A 19,908-nucleotide genomic window follows, 5' to 3' on the forward strand; every position below is an offset into this window, starting at 1 on the left:
TGCTCCTTCCTCGATGGCGGAGAGCTTGTGAGCCACCATACGGTGCTCTGCCTTTTTGTTTGAGGATCTTATTGAAAACAGTGTTTCGTTTTCAGCAACAATGCTGTCGACGAATGCAGCATCCTCCTCTGCCTCGGGGACGGACAAATCAGTGCGGGAGCACGGCACGCCTCTGGCATTCAGCTTTCATTTCCCCAAGTTCTCATGCAAAATAAAGCGGCAAGTTGTCTTAATAATGTGGAGAGCATCCGATAGCATGTGGACTGTAGCGGTGCGGTCTTGCAGTACGATCTCCATGATCCAAGCCATGTTTTCATTCCGTAAGATTGCGTGGCGCCCCTACCTGGTGTCGTCTTCTACTGATGTTCTCCCCGAAATGTACCTTTTGTGCCACTCGAAAATTCGCGCCCCCCGATAATGACTCATCTTGTAAGCGAAACAAAGGAGCTTATATGTCTGTGTGGTTGTCTCGCCAAACTTCCCACAGAATTTCATGCCAACATAGTGTTCAAGGTGGACGTCCATCTCTCCACATGCACTCACAGTAGATAGCGCAGAAGGCTAGTGACAATGTATTTTTTTACATGTCGTACCATCTAGCAACTGCCACAGCAATCAACATAAATAGCTCAGGTAAGCCCGACCAGCCTTGAAGATCGTTTGTATGTCTTCCACAAATTGCGGGCAACGGCCTCTCCAGAATCTGCCACCTCGATCGACCAATGGACAGCTTCCTTACTACGAGACGTTAAGCGTGCTACCAAGACTCCCCCAGAAGACGCCGTAGGCGACACGGTAGACACCAAGCTGCTGCACATGTGGGAAGCCCTCGCTGGTCTGCGCAAGCGCTATGACTCCAACAAATTGAACCGCTCATTACACAAATGCATTGCTATATTAACGCGTCAAATTGAAGATTACGCTCTTCAACTCTCTCGCCAGAACTGGCATTAGCTTTGTAACGTTATGGAACGCTTACCTAACGTGCCCGAAACGTGGAATATTCTTTGTCGTATGATAGAATCAACATCGACAAAAACTGCTCAGCGCCACTCCTTAATCACTGCTCTGCACAATTATCCAGGTACCAATGAAGACCTTATCCAGGACCTATCTAGTCGGTACATTGTCAGTTCTACTTTGGTTGATCTCCCATGCTACACTGGGGTGGATAATCCAGCCCTCGATTCCCAGATTACAAAAGCGGAAGTAAGGTCCGCAGTTTCACAACTGAGACCCCAATCAGTGCCTGGCCCGGATAAAATTAAAAATAAAATCTTACAAAACCTTGACGAATAATCACTTGAAACGTTAACATCTTATCTGCAAATGGTTTGGGAGTCGGGAGAAATACCAACAATATGAAAAAAAGCGCCACAGTCATTCTGATACCTAAACCAGGAAAACCACTCACTATCGAGAACCTTCGGCCGATATCTCTCATATCTTGTGTCGGCAAAGTACTCGAGCACGTTATTCACACTCGACTACAAAGATACATGGAAGAGCATGCCCTCTACCTGCATACAATGTTCGGATTCCACCCAAAACTTTCGACACAAGACGTAATGCTGCAACTGAAGAGTCACATTATCGACGGTGAAGACGGCTCTCGGTATGAGACACGTGCTATTCCAGGGTTAGACCTCACCAAGGCATTTGACAATGTGCTACATTCATCCATCCTTGACGCCCTCACCATGCTCAACGTAGGCGTCCGTACCTACCGCTACATCCACAACTTCTTAACGGACAGGACAGCCACACTCTCGGTCAACGATTTGCCTGCACCTTCCATCACTCTCGGTGGGAAAAGGACACCACAGGGGTCAGTCCTCTCTCTATTTCTTTTCAACCTGGCCATGCTTCACCTTCCGCCACTTCTAGATATCCCCGACCACCACCATAGCACATACGCGGACGATATCACCTTGTGGATTGCCAAAGGTAGCGACGGAGAGATACAGGATGCACTTCAATTGGCTATTGATAGAATCACAACTTACGCTGAGCAAAGAGGATTGTCCTGCTCACCCCAAAAGTCAGAGTTACTTGTCTATCGACCTAGATTTCCCGACAACAGAGACCTTCCCACGATATATCTGCATGTGCAACATCACCCTACACGAACAGTCCCTACCATTCGCGTATTGGGCTTCGGCATTCAGCAGAACAGTGGCAATTCGGAAACAATGCAACTACTACACCATCATGTCTATCAAACCACCAGGCTTATCTCTCGCATCGCCAATAAACAGCACGGCATGAAAGAGGCCAATCTCATACGACTGGTGACCGCCTTCTCCATAAGCAGAATTCCTTATGTTGCTCCATTTATGAAACTTACGCTCACCGACAAGAAAAAAACTAAACATATAGATCAGGCACTGCTACAAGTGCGCGCTGCACCTCCCCATGTCTACGCCCAATGTGAAACTCAATGACCTAAGACTTCACAATACTATAGACGCATCCATTGAATCCCAATGTATATCGCACTACGAATGATTAGGCCACGCTCCTACAGGACGTCATCTCATGTGCGCACTCGGCATACCTTACGTCTCCCAGTTTGGCCAGAAACTCCCAATTCCTTCGGACATTCGCGACACTTTCGTGATTCCCCTCATACCACGCAATATGCACCCTGAATATGACCCGGAAAGACGAGTAGACCGCGCCAAGCAGCTAAGTAAGCGCTACGCGAAAGCCACGCACATGGCGTATGTACACGCAGCGGAATATCCTACGCATCGGGCCATGGCCCTCGCTGTCGCCACTGGACCGCAGTACATAATTACCGCAACGGGCACCATTCGCGCAAACAAACCCGAAGAAGGCAGCCATCGCTCTCGCCTACGCTTCAACCCAAGCATCCTGCATCATCAGAGACTCCAAGACTGCCATCCGCAACATTACCAAAGGTTTGATCTCCCAACTGGCGCTCCAAATTCTCACAAGTTGAGATCATCTGAACTCCGCGTTGAGATCATCATCGCCAAGTTGAGATCATCTGGAAACCAGGCCACTCTGGGCTCGCGGGGAACGAACAAGCTCATGACGTCGCTCAAGCTCTCGTACACCGGGCGCGTCATCCAACAGAGCACCATCCTTCGCGACTTGATGCGGCTGAGCGAGAGATGATGGTCTCCTCGTTTCGCAACAATGCGAGGGACAGAATGGTTACCTTTGGAGAAATCCTAATGTATTACCGCAAGGCCAGACTTAAATACACACCACCAGACAAGTGCCTTAGTAAGCAACAGTCCACTACCTGGTGTCTATTAGAGACACGCACTTTCTCCTGTCCGTCACTGTACAGCCGCATTTACCCCGCTGTTCACACGCCACAATGCAAAGCGTGCGGTGCACCTAACACCGAGCTTGACCATATTATATGGGCCTGCCCCGCAGCTACTCAGTCAGTTAAACACAGCACGAACCCTACATTCACAATCACCACGGCAGAGCAGTGGGAGGCTTTGCTGCTCAGCACCTGCCCGGAGGACCAGCTCTGGGCTGTCCGAAGACGCTGCCAGAATTTAAGGCGTAGCCGCCGCCTGAGGAAGGGGGTTACAGAGGGGCCCGTCTCCTGTCCCCCTGCCACCTTTGACCCCAGCAGGGACACTTCAATAAATTTTCTTCTCTCTCTCTCAGGTAAGCCCGAAAAGATGGTGCTACACATACGCACCAAGATTTATTTTGGGGGAATTATTTCTATAAGAGATAATAAATCAGCCCCGAAACTTTATGGACAAAGGTTGTATGAAGGTGTATCACATTGCTATTAGTAAATGTCATGGTTAGTGACACAGATTTTGAAATAAAGATGTGAATGAATTAAACTTAGAATCCCTAATTATTAGAGAGAAATGCAAGATTAACCTTTGTTTCATAAATGCAATTTTTTATGTCATACTTTATACTTCCAAGGTCATTTTAGCACAAAAGTCAAAACAAATAGGTGACCTTGAAGCAACCAGAAATCTTGAATGACTCTGCAAAAAAATATGTAAGCAACATAAATGATCTGCACTTAAAGCTCTTCTTCAAAACAAAAATAAAAAGAAAAACTTATCAGAAATCTTGTACCAGGAAAACCCTTCTTTTTAAGAATATTCATCAGTCTTTGGAAAAACACGCAGTGTATTGCTGTGCTCGACACATGGCTACCACAATGGCCAATGCATGCAGGTCAGAAGCCTCCCAGAAATGCCACAAAATAAGAGAAAAGCACGAGAACATCCACATGAAATCTTGTTTTGTTAAAAATGTGAACTCAGAACATGAATTTTATTGTGATGTTAGTATCCCCTTTGCCTTTGCATGTGTGCGTACCATTTTCATCTTTCTTCGTGCGACTGAGCCCTGCATGATGAATGCATCACTGTGGTGGAATGGTGAGACTTGTGAGAATTTCTCGTATTGATGGGTAGATGCAGCATTCTGGAAAAAAGAAAAGGAGCAAGAACTTCAAACCTCGTATCAGCTAGAAATAAGAAACGTCAAAGTAGAAATTATAGTAGCAGTCAATGGTAACACGCAGGTTTTTCTCATGTAAATGGGCACATTTACAATTCTTTTTCGAGACACACACTTACCGTTAGGCGGGGCAAACTCAGCAAAGCGGCGCAGCATGGCATTGATGAGTGTGACAGGTGCATTGGGCTGTGCTCCAGGGCCCTCAAGCCGCTTGTCGGCCACTTGCATCACATTGGCGCTCAAGTCGTATACAACCGGCACCGCTATGTGCGATGGCTCACCCGGCACCAGCCGGCTCAGCTGCAACTGCGAAGCAAAAGATACCAGAGTGTTTTGTTTCATTTTGAGTTAAGTGTGCTAGGAGATGTTGACGCATCATTTTGGTGCCAGCTACTGGTTGGGGCAGCCAAGAGACAGGGATATGGTGGGGGTTAGAGACCTTCCATTTTGCATATGGATAGATACACACGCATACATACAAACATACATGTGAAAGTACATCAAGTATAGTTGAACCCCTCCTGTTCTCCAGCACCTCCTTCAAAAAAAACTTTATCCTCCCCTCCTGCAGCTACTCTTTTACTCTGAAGCATAACGAAAAAACAACTTCCCTGCAAGAACTAGGTGACATGCAAAAAGAACTCAAGAAGAAGGTCATACGAGTAATCCAAAAGTTGCGATTCTTCATTGCATCAAGATGTGTCAAAATAAAATAAATAATCTTGATATCACTCACTACTTAAAAATTTTGAGCCCAATTTAAGCACTAACGTTCCTCAATTCTCGTTTGCCCCCCTCCACTCTGGCTTGCATTGACTATGCTGCGCCATGCCATCACCCTTTCCATATGTGACTATAACCTGCTTTCACTCTTTCTCAGCTCGCGCTCTCCCAGCTCGGCAATGCTCGAAATGATAAGGCTATACTCGAAATGATAAGGCCATCCTAGCGAAGCTTTTAAATATTGTAAAATAAAAAATGCTGCAAATGGGAGCTAAGTTCACATCTTCTCCATTGTGACGCTCTATCACAAAGTACTGCCCGTTTGCTTTTTCATGCACTTGTGCAGTATGCGTATCAGTTTTAGTCCTGGAAACTGCCCCATCTGTTGGCTGTAGTTTAATTTACAACTTACACATGCTGAACAAACAATGCAGATTAGACAGCAAAGGTACTAACGAAGAACAGCATCTTGTTCTTGATCATGACGATTGAGCTCATGCCAGAAGGCGCAATGGGTGGCGCGGCAGGCGGAATGGTCAGGCACAGCTGCATGCTCCATTTCATGTTCCGGTCTGGGGCCTAGGGAAAAAAAGCATTCGAAAGACCTCATACACGGGAGAAGTACAACGGCCCCACAGTCAAACCTGCTTACACAAAACATGCAAAAAGTGAGCGTTCGTTCAACTTATTAGATTATTGATGTAAAGCAGCTCTTTTAAGGGGGGACATGGTACCTGGGGCTATTTTTTTTATTTATGAACCAAATTCAATTTAAAAGCACAGGTATATGTATTTTGTTGTGCTGATTTCAAAAATGTAGTTATTTTTTCTGTGACTCAGTTAGTTACCAAAATAATAAGATATTAATTACTAATAATTGGTGAGACAATAGATAAAAATCTACTGAGCAGAAAGTTAAATTTAGTGCATGAATGCAAAGTAGAATACATAAGGATTGAACTGCTGCAAGCAGTTTTCAAATCCAACAACAATCAGCAATTTAGGAGCTCATCAAAGCTTAGATGTTTATGTCACAGCCACTAATGAACGTGAAAAAAAGCAAATAAAAAATTATAGAGAGAGAAAGCAAATAATCTGCTTGCAGCAGTTCAAGCTTTAGGCATTCAGCATCACATATAAAAAAAATTACAGCTGTAGCTGTCCCAGGAATTTAGATATCACTGTACCAAACAAGCAAAATGAGTAAAAAGCTTGTTCTGAGAAAATTACGAAAAACGTAAACAGCTCATTTTATTTCAGAATATCATAAAATATTTACAAGTTACCAGTTGTAAATGATCAGTAGCCCCCTGGCACATAGTCTGTCTGCACATTGTTGCCTATGTAGCATTTTTTCAGGGCTCGGTGCATATTTTTTGCTGATGCACGCTTTCGAGTTGAAGCTTCCAGGCGCCGCTGATCTTTTTCATCCATACGATTGCTGCACAGTGTGCTGGGGCTTAGGCTCAGCTCCTTTAGTATTGATGCAGTTGCTCTAACATTTCCTGCATTAAACCTTAGCACTGCCTCCGCCACAGCTGCTTTTACGGTAAAAAGAGAGGCATGGTGCTCCTTTGGTGCAAGCGACCATATGACCGAGTGGAGGCTCTTATTGCTGTTTTGAGTCTTCCCTCGCAGGCACCTCTCAAGCAATTTTCTGTTGCTCAGGCGTTCGTATATAGGCAACAAAGCCTGACAAACATGAGGAGGCAGGTTGCGAGGGTGTTTTGGTGCTAGCTCACCCCTAGCCTCTGTGGCATTTTGGCGGCACCACGAATTGGGACCTGTTGGGCAGAAGGAATGGTTCGACGCAGTGTCATTAGACGTTATGTGATGGTAGGTTGCCATCACTGCCTTGTGCATGACATCCACATCTCCTTTGTGCGTTTTCAGTGCCCATCCGTAATAGGAACTTAGCCGCGTAATTAGGTCAGCTGTGAGCCGAACTTTACCGCCAAAGCTCTGAAGGCCAGAAGCTTTACTTCTTGAGACGAGGTTGCATAGTGCCGTGCCCATACGTTTTTGTACGTGGTTCACGCAGTCCTCCTTTTCCACTTCTATGTAACTGTAAACTTTCTCCTCTTGAAATGCGAGATACGTACGGCTGTCTCCATCACTAAGTACTGTAGTGTACCGGAGACCGTGCCGCTCGAGGGACCGCTTCCATAAAATAAGAGCTTCTCCCACTTCCATTTCTCCTGACTTTTTGTTTGTGTTCTTTTGACACTTGTGGCCTTTCTTCCAGCTTTCAAAAGACGGATCGCCTTCCTTTGGGCCAGTCTTGCATCCCGCGCAGAAATTGCTCCGGACAACGTAGTCCAAACAAAGCCCAGTGAACAGTTCTATCACGGTGCCGACGCCGATGTGCGAGGAATGTCCGCGAATCATCTACGACCCATCGAACGACACTGCGATGTTTCCGGGGTTTCTGAGGCACAAATCTTGATAGAGCTCGCGAACCGAGTGCGCACACTCGCTTGTCACATTTTTGGCCGCACGATCCGCTGCGGGAACCAGCTTACTTTTGAGGTAGCTTTGCCACGTCTTTGTGTGGAGGCCGCGACGGCTAATGTTCATCAGCGAGAAAATATCATTAAAAGCTATTTGTTGGTTTCCTGTAGCTTGCATGGCGCGAGCCGCAAGAACATTCACACAGAACGGGTTCGCCTTCGGTTCACCACGGACACGTGGCCAGCTCCAAGTCCACGTCAAGTCACTGCAGTTCGTGCACACGAGACGCAGCTTGACCGCGAGTCCGTATTCACGGTCATCTCTGACGATTTCTAGGTCACCAGCACCGCGTAATTTACATTTCGCATGCACAAGCAGAGTGTTCACCAAATCTAAGCTTAAAATTGTAAACACACTCGCGTCAGGCGTTTCACATGCGGCATCGGCGTTGTCGGTCAGCAGATCCCGTTTCCTTTCCGTCGCGGGGGTGGACGACAGCTGCAGCAGTGTATCTTGGGCTCTTTTTCTGCCCTCTTCCAATTCTGCGGGCTGCAGAAACTTTGTATCGCAACGTACGCGACCATCGGCCCCTCCGCACGACGACGGGCTTGTTAGGCCTAGATCCGCATCGGCGGCACCAGCAGAGGCGGCGGCCGCGACGCTTTCGACGTTCGGCTGCATTACACTCCTCTTCCTGATGTTTTAGATAAGTGCGCGACGCACTTTCTTCGCCCCAAATGCTTTTTTCGTGTGCGACTTCTTCCGAGCCATCGTTCTTCGCTCCAACCACACGGGCGTTGGTCACACACACTGATAACATCGCGCATGGCCGACAACGCGGATGAGCGCTGTGCAGACGACAAGAAAGGAATTCCGCCAATCGTATGCCGAACTCGGGTCACGTGCGCTAGGCAACGAATGAGGGCTCGCGCTGGGACTCTTTTTTTGCGCGATTTTTTGAGAAAGCCAATGGCAGCATAGAATAGGAGTTGGCGAGAAAATGAAGAAGAAAAATAGCTCTTTCAAACGAGACCAAGATGGCCACGCTACAATGCGTGAAACGGCCGCTGCTTTTTGCGAAAAAAGGGCCTTTTCAACAATCACTTCGGCTGCAATTCTGCCAGTATTGTTGAAATAGAGTTATGCTACAACTAAAATATTAAGGGGGGACGTGGCAAGTAAAACTAATTTTTTTATTAATGTACTGTTTGTGATGAAATTTGGTGTGTGTATGTGGATGATTGTGAGGATTCCAAATATGAAAACCGTTTTCAAATACCTCTTGTACTTTTTGAGTTACAAGCATAATTATACTAATTAATGCTCTTCACACTTAAAGAGATAATTATTGCTAAATGAAATTATTTTTTCATATTATTATGTTCCCAAAGCATCAACTTGTGCAAAGAAGCTATTAGTTGATTTTTCTAGTTCTTGTAACCATAAATAAAATTTCCAAAACATGGATGTTGTTTTGCGCACACATCGCAGTAATTATAAAATGTGTTCTAAAAATTTTAAATGATGAGTAAGAAGAGAGATAAAGCTTTATTGCACTGCTAAAGGCCTCCTGAGCCTAGTGCAAAAAACGGAACGACTCTATCAGTCTTTGTTAAAAAATGACAGATGTTCTAGCGAAGGCACATAGGCGAAAATCAAGAGTTGAGAAAACTGACTTTGAAAGTTCACTCTTGTTTGGAAGTTCACAACATGCCTAAAACACTCAGAATCCTCCTGGGCAGTAATCCTGAGATGCTGTGGCCTTGGCCTCTGTAGAGCGCAACCCAGTTTTGCGCTTCTTTGTCGTGGAACAATGCGCCTTTTGAGCCCTCTTCACCCTTTTGGCATCCTTTTCGGCTGCTCGCCGCAAAGAGCAGTCTCCTGGATTGAAGCCCAGTTGAGCAGTGATCTCTTGCAGCGCACTCTTGCAGCCACCATTGAAACGGCAGACTGCATCTGCAACTGCACTTTCCACACTTCGAAGGGAGGCGAACTGGCTCTTGGACTGGAGTGACCAAATGAGGCTGTTCATACTCTCCACAGCGTTCTGGGTTTTTCCCTGCGCACACCTTTCAAGGAGCTCTTTGTTCGAGAGGCGCTTGTAGATTGGCAGCAGTGCCACTCGCACGTGAGGGGGCAGTTTATGTTTGTGAGGCGGCAGCGGCTCTCCCTTGGCCAATGCCTGATTGTGCGGGCACCAGGAGTCAGTCCCACTTGGGCACAGGTCGTGGTGTGGATCCTGGTCTGTGGATGTTACATGGTAATAAGTGGCCATGATGGCCCTCTCCATGCCAGGAACATCGTTGGGGTGGCTCTTAATGGCCCAGCCATAATAATTCGTCAACTTCTTTATAAGGCCCTGCGTCAGCCGGCCTTTGCCACCCATGCTCAGTCCTCGGCCTTTGGATTTGTGCTCATCAAGAAGGTTGCGCAAGGAAGTGCCCATTCTTTTTTTCACATGGTTCACACACTCCTGTTTCTTAATCAACATGTAGCCATACACCTTGTCTTGCGTGAGGGCAAGGTACGTACGGCTGTCACCGTCGCAGAGCACATTGATGTATCGAAGCTTGTACTTGGTAAACGATCTTTCAAACATGATCCTCGCTGCTTCTACTTCCATTTGGCCTGCATTAGCATCGGTGTTCTTTTGGCACTGTGGCTTGTGTTTCTCAAGCCACTCCTCATAGTTGTCGTCACCAGGCTTGGGGCCAACAGCACAGCCTTGGCAGTAGTTGGACAGGACACAGTGGTCCAAGACCAAGCCTGTGTACAGCTCGATTACACAGCCCACGCCAATATGACTTCTGTGCCCCCTCGTCATCCACGTGCCGTCGTAAATGACGTCAATGTTGCCTGGCACTCCTCCTAGGTCCTTGTAAATGTCATGCACCTTCTGTGCACTTTCTGCTTCAATGCGGGTGGCAGCTGATGTGGTGGCAGGGTGGCTGTACTTCCTTTGCAGTCTCTGGTAGGACTTGTGGTGCAGTGCTCGATGCGAAATGTCCATCGCAGAAAAAATGTCATTTATGGCAGATTGTTTTCTGCCAACTGACTGCACAGCCCTCAAAGCACGCACGTTTACCTCAAAGGGGTTCGATTTTGTTGCCCGGAGCACCTCGGGGACGACCACGCACTGTTCACTATGCCACAATTGTCACAAAAAAGTTCCATCCTCGCCGCGAGTCCAAGGCAGTGCGTAGTCTCGAGGCGTATCGACCCTTCGTCGCACTTGTTGCACTTTACTGACGAAAGCAGACCGTTCAGCATCTTCTTATTTACAATGAAGAATGTGGAGTCCTTACCGCCGTCATTTTCGTCGCAGCCTTCGTTCAGAAGCTCGAGCTTCCGCTTTGAAGCGGATTTCGATGCTACGGCATCCAAAACATCCCGCCTTGTCTGCGCCCGCTGCGCGATTTCTTCACTGCTCGGAATCTGGGCCGAAACTCGCGATAGAATGTTCGACGCGCGCACGCCCGGAGTTGCAACGGCTGCCGACGCGGTGCCACCGCAATCGGGTTCGCGAGAGCGTCCATCACGGTCGACGGCATCCGGCGGTCTGACATACGACGATGTGGCACCTTCCACACTCTCGGCCTCACAACAATCAGCGAAGGGTCTGAGTAGAGGCTCCGTGACGCTTGAAGAGCATGCTCCGTCCGGAACTGCGACTGGGACGGCAGCCGCAGTCGTCTGCCCTTTGTTCCAAGCTTTCCGACGCTTGCCGTACTTGTGGACGCTCCGGAACTTTTTTTGCGACAACATAGCACCGCAGTATGAGCAAGCACTCAGAAGAGACCACCGATGTAAACAAAGCTTGGTAAAAAAAGCACGCGAACTATCACAAAAACAGCCAACTGGCAAAAAACGAAGCGCACGCCGGATGATTCTCGACTCGGCGGCCGCAGATGCGCTCGCGCTTCCAAGGTTGCCAAGGTGCGCGGCGCAGCTTTGACCAGTAAGAGGTCGCGCCTGCTACCACGTGACCCGCGCAGCCAATTGCCGTTCTTCGTTTTCGTTTTTTTACTTGCTCCTCGCGCTTTTATTTTCACTCGGCGAAATACGAGACCGCGACCATCGGGAAGCCGGCTTTCTCCTCTTTCCAAAGCTACCAAAATGGCGGCCCACGGTCAACAACTTGGCGCGTTTGTGCGGCGTGAACAACACCGTTTCAGGGGCTTTTTTTTCGCACTTTTCGGCGACTAGCCTCGGCAAAAACACTATTTGCGGGATTTGTAGCGCACGTTTCGCTGTAATATTTTAGAACAAGGAAGTTGAAGGTCTGAAGATTACGAAAAAAAATAAATCAGAAAATCGCATATTTTGACCAAAATCGGCACTTTACTTGCCGCGCCCCCCCTTAATGCAAGAGCTGAGAAACTTTGTGTAGTTGTGTAATAAGACCTCTAGAGTTCGAAGATGCCATTTTCCAAAACTCGATTTTTTAGAGATTTTTTTCGTCCCAAAGACCCGTGTCCCCCCTTAACAGCCTGTGTAATGCCGTCCCTCTGTCTGCACCGCTCTTCTCGCCGCAGGTGTTGGAGCGGTGCCAAGTATATCACGCAGCTCATGCTCTCCAACAGTGCGCGGTAACGTTTCTCTCCCTCGCCTGCCATGCGCTCGCCGCATGTCAGCTCTTTCTCGCTTCACCTCTCCACCACTTGCAACGCTTGAGCCCACTCCTCACATGGGCATCATTTCACCCGCGTCACCTCCTTTCATCTGTCGGCGAGAAGAAGCCGCGAGCCGGTGGTGCACGCGCTGCACGCGTCTCGAGAATCTCGCGGCGCCGACAATGTGGACAGTGCACCGCTACTTGCTGCCGATAAACGGGATGCTGTCGCGGCATGTTTCCTGCTAGTGTGCATGTACCTTTCCCGGTTGTCGCCGGCATTGTGAAGCTTAGCGAAGCCGATCTCGGTCGCGAATGGTGACATCAACACCGATAAGGCGCGAGCCAGGGAAGCCGAACGCAAGCGTTGGCAGTGGAAAACCAGTGACAACGACAAGGTGCGAGTCAAGAACACAGATCACATTCGAGAATGAAGACGGCGCGTGGGTAACACTGACGAGACGGGAGACAAGGAAGGGGAGCGCAAGTGTCTTCAACGCGTGCTGCTTCCCATGCCTCTGCGTTTCGAACTCTTACTTGAGTGTGAGTGAACGTTACGCCAAGTTTCGCTTCAAACCCTTCTTCTAACACCTGTGTCGACACACGTTTCAACCGAGTCAACACCGTGCGCACCGCTGCTACTTTGCATCCCATCACGGTTCCCTTCAGGGACATGGTCCATAGTTTTTTCGTTTCTCGGCTCATGCCTCTATATCTCACTTTCCCATCAGAAAACATATCAGCCAGGGGGGAGGAGAGGGGTGGGGGGCACAGATTTTTGAAGTGATTTTCTAGAATTAGACCAATTTCCCATATGCTCTCAAGAGTGCAAAAATTTTCCAGAAAGCTTTCTACTGGCAACACATGCAATATGACAAGATCACATTCTAACAGAGCTTACAGTGCATAAATGTGCTAGCAATATCCTATATGTACTAGCAATATCCCACGCACAAAATATTTCACCTGCCAATTCACTTTGGATTGAACAAACAAGTAGATGCAGCATCCTCTGCAAGTACTTACCAGCTCCAACCTCATTAGCTGAACAAAGTCCTTCAGAATGTTGATGGGTGCATTCAACAGCCTAGTGAATGACATGAAGGCATTGGGCTTGTATGGGAAGCTTGCCACCTTCATTAGGAAAAAAAAACATATTTGTAATCTTTTGAATATAAAACAATGACACCTATTTGATATAAATGAAAAAAATTAATGCTTTAAAAAGGATGTTAATCAGATTATGTACACATTAGTTTTATCTCAGACAAAAGAAAAGTGTTCCCTACAACGTTGCGCTGCAGAAACATCTGGCATCACCAGAAATTCAACCTGCACAGCTTATGACTGCCAGCTGGCACTGTCTTGCAACTTCCCATTATGCAGTGCAGAATGGTGAATAATTGATTTAGCTGCTAATACATAGCAAAAACATACAGCACTGAAATGAAACGTAAGAACAGGCCTAAGTGCAGATTTTGAGCATGCATTCAATGATAAAATCCAGATTTCTACATGCCAGAGTCAAAATATCATTTTCAGGTGAAAGCATGCACAAAAAGAAATGCAGTCAAGCCTTGTTTGATGAACTCCCACCCACTTTCAGAACACTTTGGACTAATTATATTTGTTAAAAGCATACAAATCTCTACATAAGCAACATGGTTAGTGACATGTTTTCCAATGGACCGTTGGCATGGCAGTATGTTGCTTCAAATGAGAAAAACTATTGCCTGAATATGCTTATTTGCTGACAAAAAATCTTTCCACTATGTGTGGCAGTGTTAGTTTCTCTAGTGCAGTGGTTCTCAAATGGGGATCCGCGGACCCCCTAGGGTCCACAAAGCCATTTCTGTGATTCACAAAACCCTCACCCACATTTTTATTTATGCGTGACTGTGCCACGTATTGATGAACTCTCCAAAATAAAGTGATGTGGCACATTTCTTTGACGTTTTTGGTAGCAATAAAAGACACCTGTTTCACACTCTAATTGTGTTAATTTACTCACGTACCCTTCCTCCCTCCCCTCCACTGCAAGGGGTCCCCCATCACTTCCACCAGTCCGCAAAAGGTCCCCGACACATCCATGGCTGAGAACCACTGCTCTAGTGAATAGAAACTACCATTTCCGTGTATATGATTGCTTTCTTTCTTATGGACACTGTATAACTCATGTCTCTACTTGTCTTAACGGGGTACTGACACAAAAATTACAGGCTCCTTATAACCGACCAGTGTCAGTTCCAGTTTAAAAAATGACAAGCCACCGGGTGCAGCCATCACCACCTAGTGGGTGCAACGCTCGACCATATCAGCACAGAGAACTGTGACGCAATTCCATGCAGTTCACATCAAGAAGCTTTTTCAAACAGCAAACAGGACAGCAGTGTCATCACAAAACTTTCAACTCGTGCGCTGCGACCACAGACTTGTAAGCAGCTGCCCAGTAATAGTCTGCAAGAGCAAACGCGACCAAAGAAAAATGACGGCTATGACATCGTCATAACTTACTGCAGCGTGGTTACGTGAATGAAGTAAGAGGTCCCCAAGAATCCCCTTCGAGGTTGTCGATAGCGCGATGGAGTCGATCGCTCACACTAAGTTTAAAATTAATTTAAAATACCTTCCAAGCTATTTTGGCATTTGATATTTTGCAGATGATATACACATGCCCACAGGAATCGGTCCCGCAGGCTATCTCAGCTGCAAAATTTTGTCAGTACCCTTTCGATATAGCTGCTGCTAGAGGCGAAGTAATTATGAAGGCAGTGAGCAGATATCACATTTCCGTACTTTCTGCAGATTTATAGACACATTTCTTGGAACACTGTATATTTCTGTTATAACGTTACCATGTTCACGAAGTGTATGATATTAGGCATAATTAAATGTAAACAGTTTTGATGTAATCTGGTTCAACTGAACCCCCACACACCAAAAGGTGGTCTCGCACACTGGATAACGATCATGGGGCCCTTTTTGACGTCTCAACCAACTCACCTTGGTGTCGAAGTATCGCTCCAGCAGCTGAAGCTCCTCAGCGGCCCACTGGTCAGTGGGCCCTGCCTGGGAAAGCTTGAGGTGAAGTGACTGCAATGTAGCAGGGTTCAGGCTCACACGGCATTGCAGTGTCTCTGCCCGAAACTGGATCACACCAGGCTCTGCTGGACCCAACATTGTCATCTGCAAGGGTCACAAATGCCGTCTTTACTTGCACTTTGTCAAAGCAACAGCACTACCACTGCATCTTCACCACATGGATAAGTTACCACAAGTAAGAACATTACAAACCCATTTTAGTTACACCTCTTCAAAACAATTTTTGTCGCTCTAAGGTGTCTATCGAAATGAAGGTAGTCGGCAGCAATGAATTGTGCACAAGCATTAACTAAAGCGCCCATTTTAATGCAGTTGTTGACAGGTACCTTTATTTCAAGAGATACTTCGCAGCTGTATAGCACAATACTATTCAGTGGATAAAACCTAGCTATATAACATACCTTATTTTGTGTGAGATGAGAGTGTTCATTCCTTACAATGAATAATATTCAAGGTAGTTTGCAGTTTCTTTAGATATAGCTTTACCGTTGCGACAATTTGTGTCATCTCTTCACCCTATAGACTCGTCCACAGCTTTATGACAAGCTGACTGAGTCATGTAAATCAGAACACAAGTGCTATTGCACAGCAGTAGCACTCACATTATCGTCTCCCTGAACCACGCGATGGAGGCTCTTGCGCATGAAGACACAGCCAAGGAAGCGTTCAAGCGGTGAACAGTGTGGAGCCAGGGCGCCTCCTCCTATGAGTGCCCCAGCGCCCATGGGTCCGCCGTGGCCCGCCCCACTCTGACAAGCCAAGTCAAGTGCCTTGTGTGAGAGCAGGGTCGGTATGGCTGCAGCCCACGAGCGTTGCGGAAGCACACGGGCCGCTCCTCCGGGCATTCCTAATCCTGTTGATAACGAGTGAAAAAAAAAAAAAACATAATTCTGGGTTTTTACTTGCAAAGCTACAATTTGACACCTCAGAGTTCCAAACACAACACCACAGCCAGTATTGTGGCCGCAGTGGGTGTTTAAGAACAAAAGAACAGCAATCAAGAATTTTTCGCAAAAGGGTCGAAGAGTGAGCTTCATGTTACATCATGAAACATATTAGTGCGAAACAACAGGACAACAAATGACAGCATAGAGACACAGACTAACAACCAGATTTTTTTTAAGGTACATATATACTCATACATACAGATTTAAAATCTAGGCTTGTGTGAATGCTTGAACCCTTTGAACGAGCATTACAGCACTTGCATTCACTTCAAGACAAATGTTAAGATTTCTGACCTTTTGAAGTACTATTCGAAATGAATTGACATATTTTATTGGAGGTTCAATATTATATGCCCAAAGTAAGCAATGTTTGATCCCATATCATGAGGTTCCTTCTGTACATTATGACATTTTAAAGTTGGTGCAAAAGTAAAATAACTGAGGGTAGAACTGCAACAAACATCGATTTCTTAGTTACACACAGCCAACTAAAACGGTACGCAATGAGGAGCTCACCTTGAGGTGGCAACGATGGCTTGTGATCAAGAGGTGCACCAGTCTGGGGGCTGTGCAGAGGAGCACCACCCACTGAAGGGGGTGCATGTGGTGATGGTGCCAGGCGAGGGGATGGTCGTGGTACTGAGGGGCTGCCTGGCCACGTACCAGGAATGGGTGACGACAATGACATACTACCTGTGGAGCCCCCCGGTGTAGGGAAGGGAGACCCACCCTCTGGGTGGCTACCTGCACCGCAACAGAACAATGTTTACCTTCTTGTCACCATTCTAACCTTCAAATTACTAAGGTCCTTTTTACAACAGTACAATAGACTCTTGGTAAACGGAACCTGAAAAGACCAAAAAATATGTTCCGGAGTTTCGTTTGCTAAGAGATGACCAAGGTGCAGAATACAAGTACTAAACCAATCATGTCAGAGACAGTTGTTCAATTCAAGCAGCAATTCCATTTAACAGAATTCCGTATACTGAGGGTCCACTGTATAAGTAACTGTTGTATAAGTAAATGTACAAGAAAATTTGTATATTCACTGTACACAGCTTAAAACTGGTGTTCACTGTGACAAGTTCTATGCTTTTTCATGCGAGCTTTATTTTATTTTATTTACTTCCCCTCGAAAAAAGTTCCCCCTCTTTCGTTCTCTGATAGAGGGAGCCTTGTCCAGGCACACTTGATGCTTTTAGGCAGCATGCGAGGTTCTACCGGTGAGCTGCCACCCTATACGAAAATCACGAGTTGTGTGACCCCCTCTGATGAGAAGAGTGTTCTGCACTCACCACCTTGGCTACAAGTGGTGTTGGCTAACCCTTCCGAGAATTATATGCACAAAAATACACGAGTGGATGGGGCGCCCTTTGTCACAGCTCAATTGGTAGAGCATTGGACATATAATATGAAGACTGTGGCTTTGAATCCCATCGACAAAAATGTTTTGTTTTTTTTCATCTATATCAATATCTCTCAGTTTATGTCGTAATAATTACACTACAGTTTTAAAGAAAGCATGTCAAGTCTTCTGTGCTCTCCTTTGCAACATAACATCGTCCGTTGGATTTGTTTGGTTGTGTCTACCACAAGGAAGAGTAACTTAATGTTTAATTAACATAATATAATGTATTTAATTGATTAAAAGATCACACACATATGTGCTTATGCATATGATATGTTGATACATTGATCATCTTGTTACGGTGAAATGCCTTTATCTACAAGAGATGATGAATGCGAGAGTCGAAGAATCTGGCTGATGACCGCTCGTGCCAACCTCGCTCTCTTCTTCTACCACGCGTCCCCTCAGTATCGTAGCAATATTATTATTATTAGCACATTTCACATAAATATGTTAGTGTTTCAACACTCTTTGTGAAACCCACCGGGCTGCTGCTGAGAGGAAGCCATGTATCCCTGAGTGGCAGGGCTCGGCATGGGCACTTGTGAGGGTGATGGAGCCAGAAAGGATGGCGAGGGTGCGTGAAGGGGGTTCACAGGAGAGCCAGCACCAAAGAGGTGCCCAGGGCTCTGTGCCTGCATTAGCAACACAAAAAATACCTTGCATAGGAATCATACACTATAGAGTTTCGTATCACAGGTACCAGAGGGCAAACCTGGTTGTAGTGTCTGTGTGCAGAGCTAGTTCTTCAAACAGTGAATGTGGTACAGCAGACGTATTTCATGATGACCAGCATTGAAGATACCTTCTTTATATCTGATATTCATGTAAAAGCCCACTCTAATAATTGTAAAAGAAACAAATTGCGATGTCTGTGGAAAAGAAAAGCCAAAAGAGTGCTTTAGACAGGCAAGCAAATGGTACGCTATAAATTTTTATGACCTGTCAATGTCTTCTCATACCAACACAAGGCACAGCAGCAAGAATAAACAGCATATCTTTCAGTTTATAACATGCATACTTGTATAGCCTGGACACTGAATTACAAGATCCTGAAAAAAAAAAATAGGGGGGGGGGGGGGGCAAGGAGGGGCTATGTTGAAAGCCACTGCAGTGGTTAGCACTAGCACTGACCCAGACCGATTTGCACGATGTTATGTTGCCTCTGGTCAGCAGCAATGGCAAAGTGGTTAGAGCATCCACCTCGCATGCAAAAGGTCCGTGGTTCAAATCCCGGTGCCGCGCAGTTCCCAACCGGATAAAAAAAATCCGCATGGTGATGGAACTGCATTAAGACGTCTGGGGTGCGGCCTCACCGGCCACCACCGCCGGGAGGACAGATGTTAGGAGGACAGATGAGGCTTATACGGTGCTACAGAATTGGCACGTCCTTTGCTATAGGGGCTTGGCTGACAGAAGAGAACTGGGAGTGGGGTTCCTAATTCACAGAAACATAGCTGGCAACATAGAGGAATACTATAGCATTAATGAAAGGGTGGTAGGTATCGTAATTAAACTGAATAAAAGATACAAGATGAAGGTAGTACAGGCTTACGAACCTACATCCAGCCATGATGACGCTTCAGTTGAAAGCTTCTATGAAGGCGTGGAATCGGCAATGAATAAGGTAAAAACACAGTATACTATACTGATGGGAGACCTTCATGCAAAGGTAGGGAAGAAGCAGGCTGGAGACCAGGCAGTAGGAGACTATGGCATCGGCACTGGGAACGCCAGAGGAGAGCTACTAGTAGAATTCGCAGAACGCAATAATTTAAGGATTTTGAATACCTTCTACCGAAAACGAGGAAACCGCAAGTGGACATGGAGGAGCCCTAATGGCGAAAATAAGAACGAAATAGACTTTATAATGAGTGCACACCCAGGCATCGTGCAGGATGTGGAAGTAGTTGGCAAAGTACGATGCAGTGACCATAGAATGGTACGGTCTCGAATTCACCTACACTTGAATAAGGAACGACAGAAACTGATACGCAAGAAGCCAATCAACGAGCTAGCACTGAGAGGGAAGGTACAGGAATTCAGAGTCTCACTTCAGAACAGGTACTCGGCTCTTAGTGAGGAAACCAACCTTAGCGTAGATACAATGAATGATAATCTGACAAGTATCATTACAGATTGTGCAGTGGAAGTTGGAAGCAGGGTAGTTACACAGGACACTG

General features: G+C 46.4%; 1 protein-coding gene across 1 annotated transcript in view; it reads right to left on the reverse strand.

The window, feature by feature from the left end:
* Nucleotides 1–4,255: 4,255 nt before the first annotated feature.
* MED14 (mediator complex subunit 14) overlaps nt 4,256–19,908 on the reverse strand; it is a 64,621-nt gene continuing 48,968 nt past the window's right edge. Inside the window, exons 29-36 of the mRNA XM_037434595.2 lie at nt 18,210–18,360; nt 16,834–17,061; nt 15,973–16,223; nt 15,272–15,454; nt 13,295–13,402; nt 5,662–5,784; nt 4,602–4,788; nt 4,256–4,446 (exon numbers count right to left, since the gene is read on the reverse strand). Coding sequence (XP_037290492.2) covers nt 4,385–4,446; nt 4,602–4,788; nt 5,662–5,784; nt 13,295–13,402; nt 15,272–15,454; nt 15,973–16,223; nt 16,834–17,061; nt 18,210–18,360 — 1,293 coding nt within the window. The 3' untranslated portion in view covers nt 4,256–4,384. The remainder of the gene's footprint in view (nt 4,447–4,601; nt 4,789–5,661; nt 5,785–13,294; nt 13,403–15,271; nt 15,455–15,972; nt 16,224–16,833; nt 17,062–18,209; nt 18,361–19,908) is intronic.

The sequence above is a fragment of the Rhipicephalus microplus genome, chromosome 1 (genome assembly GCF_043290135.1).
Source record: "Rhipicephalus microplus isolate Deutch F79 chromosome 1, USDA_Rmic, whole genome shotgun sequence".
In the NCBI taxonomy this organism is placed as follows: Eukaryota; Metazoa; Arthropoda; class Arachnida; order Ixodida; family Ixodidae; genus Rhipicephalus; species Rhipicephalus microplus.